Here is a 5,531-nt window from a genome sequence, read left to right on the forward strand (position 1 = left end):
GATAAGTAGTTTTGTATTTGGCTTGTTTTGATGTAACTCCTTTTGACAATATTTTCCTTATTTGTTTGTTGTCTTTGCTGCTCTTTGTGGCCATCTCTTAACTCCGGGAGTCCAGCAGTTTGAACAATGTTTGCTTTTTATAGGTGTAAATGTTTCTTTTTATCACACATACTCTTTCGCCTAGTTACTCTTTGTATGGTTTATATTGGCCATCACATGATATGTACACAAGGTTTGTTTACACCCATGGTCAGAGTTCTCTTGCTAGTTAACTCTTTGTACTTTACCGAAGCTGGTCTTTGAGATATTTGTTCTAATCTGTTGCTTAAAGACCCTGGGTGTAGCCAAGATTGTCATCTTGAGGCTTACCCAGTTTTGTTTACTTTGTTTTTTATATTCGTGGAAGGTTATGACCCTTCTACACTTATGTCACATGTTCTTTAATTGATGAACATGTTTTGGGAGGAAGGTTATGAGCCTTTCTAATGTAAACTCCCTGGCTACCTTCTTGTAACGATTTCGCTCGTGTGACGTTGGATGATCAGTCCTTGTTTCCACACAGTAAATGTACACAACCTCTTTGTTTCTTAGATTTAGATATAAGGAGCATTTGAATTGCCCTTTCTATTTATTCTAATTTTGTTTAGAGCATAATATGACTAAAAATAGTAAAGTAATTTATGTTGATTACATTTACATATTAAAATTAACACACAATGCGTTAGCTAGCACTGGTTCTACCTTTAACACTTGTTTTAAGAGTAGAAGTGGCGCATGCTCTGCGCATTCCACGTTCTTGGAATGGCGTGCCCGTCTTGAGCTTCTAGGGAATAGACACCATTCTTATGTGCTTCTACGATTTTGTATGGTCCTTCCCACATGACACTGAGTTTCCTCAATGGTTCAACGTGGCTAGACGCGTTCTTTCTTAGTACCTATTCTCCAACTTTGAAGTTCTTGGCCCGGACTTGGCAGTTGTAATAGTTCTCAGTCTGTGATTTATAAAGTGCTTGGCGCATCTGTGTTGCCTCGCGTTTCTCATCGAGCATGTCAAGGTCTTGGCGTTGTCCTTCGTCGTTGGCTAACTCCTCGAAACTCTCTGTTCGCAAGTAGCCAACGACTATTTCCAATGGGAGGACCACCTCTGTCCCATAGGTTAGACTGAAGGGCGTTTCTCCCGTGCTTGACCTTGTTGTGGTGCGATAGGACCATAACACTGTTAGGAGCTCATCCACCCAGACGGACTTTGATTTGAGTAGCCATTTCTTCAAACCCTTGACTATGGTTTTTTGCGATATCTTTGTATGTCCGTTAGCCTGAGGATGCGCTACTGATGTGAACCTGCGGTGGATTTTCTTGTCTTCACACCATTCCTTGAAGGGACTTCCTTCAAACTGAGTGTTTTTATCACTTATGAGGATCGTAGGAGTTCCAACGTGGACCAAGATGTTCTTTGTCATGAACTTTATCATCTGCTTGCCGGTGTCAATGGCTAGTGGTTCCGCCTCTGTCTACTTGGTGAAAATAGTCCACAACTACCAACAAAAACTTTACGCCTCCTGGCGCCGATGGAAATGGTCAAACTATATCGATCCCCCATTGGTGGAAAGGCCAGGGGCTAGTAATGCTTGTCAATGGCATGGCCGGTTGATTTTGGAAAGGGGTGAATGCTTGGCATTCCTTGCATTTATTGGTTAAGGTTGTGGTGTCGTTGTATATGTCCAGCCAGTATACTCCTAGGCGAAGTATCTTGCCTATGAGGGCGTGAGCGCCTTCATATGCTGTTGTGTCCCCATAATGGCTTTCTTCGAGAAAAGTCTGCCCCTCTATCTTAGAAATGCACCTGAGTCATGGGCTTAAATATCCTATTCGGTACAACTGATTATCCCTTATTGCAAAATACGATGCTCTGACTTTGACTTCCCTTGCCTCCTATGGATCGTCCGGAAGCATGCAATGGTGCAAGTAATCAACAAATGGTTTTGTCCATTCGGGGGGTGGGGGGGCGGTATGGTATTGACTTTTTGGTTATCAATAATCCTTTCCAGGAGTACTTCGACCAACACTTTCTTTGTGAGATGATCATACGAGGTAGAGGCCAACTTGCTGAGGGCGTATGCTCTTGCATTCCCCCCCCCCCCCCCCAAGATATTTGCTTTATTGAAAATCTTTTGAACATGTTGTATAACATCCCAAAATTTGAGACCAAAAATTTCTTTTTAATAAAACATTACTTTAAACAAAACATCATTCCAAACATAATCTGAGTATAAGCTTTCAAAACACATGTTTATTATCAGAGTAAACATCCCCAGGCTGACTACTCTATGGTGTGTGCCATGCGATCACCCCGAGCTCCTCCCTCCGCTACCGGAAGTACCTGAAAACAAAACTGAAAACCGTAAGCACAAAGCTTAGTGAGTTCCCCACCTTACCACATACCATGCATAACCACATACTGCACATACTGGGCCACGCCCGCTATCCGGGGCCTCGCCCCCTACTACGGGCCTCGCCCGCTACAACGGCCCCGCCGCTCCAGGCCCCGCCTGGCTTCGAGCCTCGCTCGGATACAGATCTGTTTCACTTAGGCCTCGCCTGTCACAGGGCCTCGCCCACTTAACATATAATAGCACATAAACATATCACATAATATTACATAAGCTAAACATATACTAACAACTCTTACTCTAAGGCCTCGCCTATCTCTGGGCCCCGCCCGAGTCCTGCTACTGATGAGTCATGGGACCTCGCCCATTCTCCTGCTGATAGTGAGGTACGGGCCCAGCCCACCCTCACTCCTTTCCTAACTTGGGCCTCGCCCCTGCTCTGCTGCTACTGAGATGTGGAACACCATCCACACTCTGCTATTGGTGAGATACGGGACCTCGCCCTCACTCACCTCCCTACCAGGCACATACAAGTATCACACAGACAACAAGTATAAACTATCACATAAACTGCTCCTTGGGCACCCGCCCTCTGTCATTGGACCTCGTCCAAATATCATACTAGCGTACTGTGCCTAGGGCTAACCCCCGGGTCTTCTACTCGTAACTACATGGGCCGGCATTGTGGCCGTAGACCCATTCATACAAAGGGAAACTCACCTGATATTGCCGAACTGCCGCTGCTAACCCCTTCGACCGCTACCTGACCGCTAACTCCGAATTGCTGCTCCGCTAGCTCCCCGAGCTACCAACAACAACCCAACACTTAGTCTAACTGACTTCCAAAGGTTAACCAAGTCAACTCTGGTCAAAGTCGATGTCCTGATCAAAGTCAACCCTCCAGGTCAACCCTACTCGCCGAGTCACCCTGCTGACTCGCCGAGTCCATAAATCCAGAGTCCTTCCACTCGCGACTCTACTCGCCGAGTCAGCCCCTGACTCGCCGAGTTTACTGGTTCTCGATTCCTGTCCTGACCAACTCACTGAGTCCTGGCTCGACTCGCTGACTCGAGTCTTAACTCGAAGGGTTTGGGATCACTCGACCTGACTCGCCGAGTCTAAGAACAGACTCGCCGAGCACACGACAAACTTCATCCAACTCGACGAGTTGTTCATCCAACTCGCCGAGTTCATGCCCATCTTCATCCGACTCGACGAGCTGTTCATCCCACTCGTCGAGTTCCTCATCATCTTCAAGCTACTCGCCGAGTCCACTCGAAGGACTCGTCGAGTCCACTAAGATCCACTTACATGCAGAGGACTTCCGAGTCATGCATGAGCTTCAAACTATAGATCCACCCTCCCCAAGCCTCTTTCCCACGTAAAGTTGCAACCTTTACGTGTAAAGAGTGAGATCTAGGCAAAATACATCCATAGCTAGGGTTTAGAACCAAGAAACTCCAATTTCCACCCCAATGGCTGATACTTTATGGGATTACATACCAAAATAAACATGGATCTGAGGTAGCAACCTCAGATCTGGACCTCAAGCTCAAGATTGGTCTTAAACATGGCTTAAAAGCCCCAAAACTCATAACCAAGGGAAAATATGGAGGAGAGAAACGAATTGATACCTTCCAATGCTCTGAAATGCTTCCCAAACCACAGATCCAAAGCCACTCCCTGATGCTTCAAGGATTCCCACTCCTTCTTCTTCCTTAAACCCACTCAAAAATGGCTAGAAGCTAGATTGAACACAATGGGGGCTTAAGGTGCGGCGTTCTGGGTGCAAGAGACTGTAAAGGAGCCCTAGGAAGAAGATTAAGATGCTTAAATAGGCTCCAAGCCCCGGATTTAGGGTTTTCCTCGCACAGACCAGACTCGCCGAGTCCACTTGGCCGACTCGTCGAGTTGGTCACTTTCTTATCGACCCGGATCCCGCTCCGACTCGCCGAGTCCTTCCTTTGACTCGTCGAGTCCCTCTTAAATTTAGGGTTTCCTTTACTTTCTTGGCTTTCAAAATCCTGGGTGTTACATGTTGGCTAAATTACGGACAATGTCTAGATATTTCTGCATCCTAGGGTCCTTGCCTCGTATACTCCGTTGCATCCTAGGGTCCTTGCCTCGTATACTTCAGCATCATCGTCCAAAATCGTAAACATTCAGAGGTTGAACAGATGATTAGTTGATCACTAACTTGCACATAAGTAAAATTAAACATATGACATTATGAGAAGTCAATCCTAAATTTGTAATGACAAAGGAAAATTAAACGAGATAAAGAATGATGACTTATAAACTGGTATTAAGTCAGCAATAACTCAATAAGTCAATCATTACTCACATCGCTACTCACAATTCACTAACCTATTTCGTGTTACTCTAATGATAGGAATTTTGGGATGAATCAAAGATGAATGATGAATGATGATTGATGAACGACAATCGAGTAGTCGATACTCGATATGTCACACCCGCGAAGTGCAAATAGAAGCGATAAATCTAGTTGCGATAGGAAATTATCAAATTCGAGATTGGGGTTTTGGGGAGTCAACTCGTTGCCTCATCACATGTACACATGGCACATCGCCAAATCCCAAGCTATATTGTATCATAAATATTGAAAATTTCATATTGGGTCAACCTTGGTCATGGGCCTAAATAAGTTAAAAATCTGTAATATTTATATTTATATGATATAATATGTGTCAATACTCAATGTATAATGTAATGTACTAATAATAATATGTGGGTATAATATAATTGAGGCGGGGCGGGTTAGGTAATAGCATGCACGACCCCGACCCCATCCCCACTTTTTGTCATACAGGGATCCCCGACCATATCCGGTACTCGGTTTTATAGGGATTACCCATCCACGGTCAGGACGAATTAACTGGGTTCCCCACTACGTCGGGTCATGTTGTCATCCCTAATGCTATGGATGGTCTAGCTTAATATTAGTGAACCGTATTCATAATCATTATATAAAAACAGAAGTTGCTAAGCCCAGTTTGAGCTAAAATTGTAAGGCTCAAAACCCATACATTAATAAAAGGCCCAACTCGGAAGCCCTAAAGCGAAGAAATTTCTTAGGTCACCGCCTCATAGACGCGTTTTCACACCGTATATTTGAATTGT

The 5,531-nt window shown here is 44.7% G+C and overlaps 1 protein-coding gene across 1 annotated transcript; it reads right to left on the bottom strand.

The window, feature by feature from the left end:
* Nucleotides 1-935: 935 nt before the first annotated feature.
* Nucleotides 936-1,472, bottom strand: LOC111877337 (uncharacterized). The gene has a single exon (XM_023873858.1). It carries the CDS (start codon nucleotides 1,470-1,472, stop codon nucleotides 936-938), a length of 537 nt encoding a protein of 178 aa, XP_023729626.1.
* Between the last annotated feature and the right edge of the window lie 4,059 nt (nucleotides 1,473-5,531).

This window comes from Lactuca sativa, chromosome 4, assembly GCF_002870075.4.
Source record: "Lactuca sativa cultivar Salinas chromosome 4, Lsat_Salinas_v11, whole genome shotgun sequence".
NCBI lineage: Eukaryota > Viridiplantae > Streptophyta > Magnoliopsida > Asterales > Asteraceae > Lactuca > Lactuca sativa.

What these genes read in the sequence shown, in the direction of transcription:
- LOC111877337 (XM_023873858.1), bottom strand. Translation starts at nt 1,472, where the DNA reads ATGATAAAGTTCATGACAAAGAACATCTTGGTCCACGTTGGAACTCCT.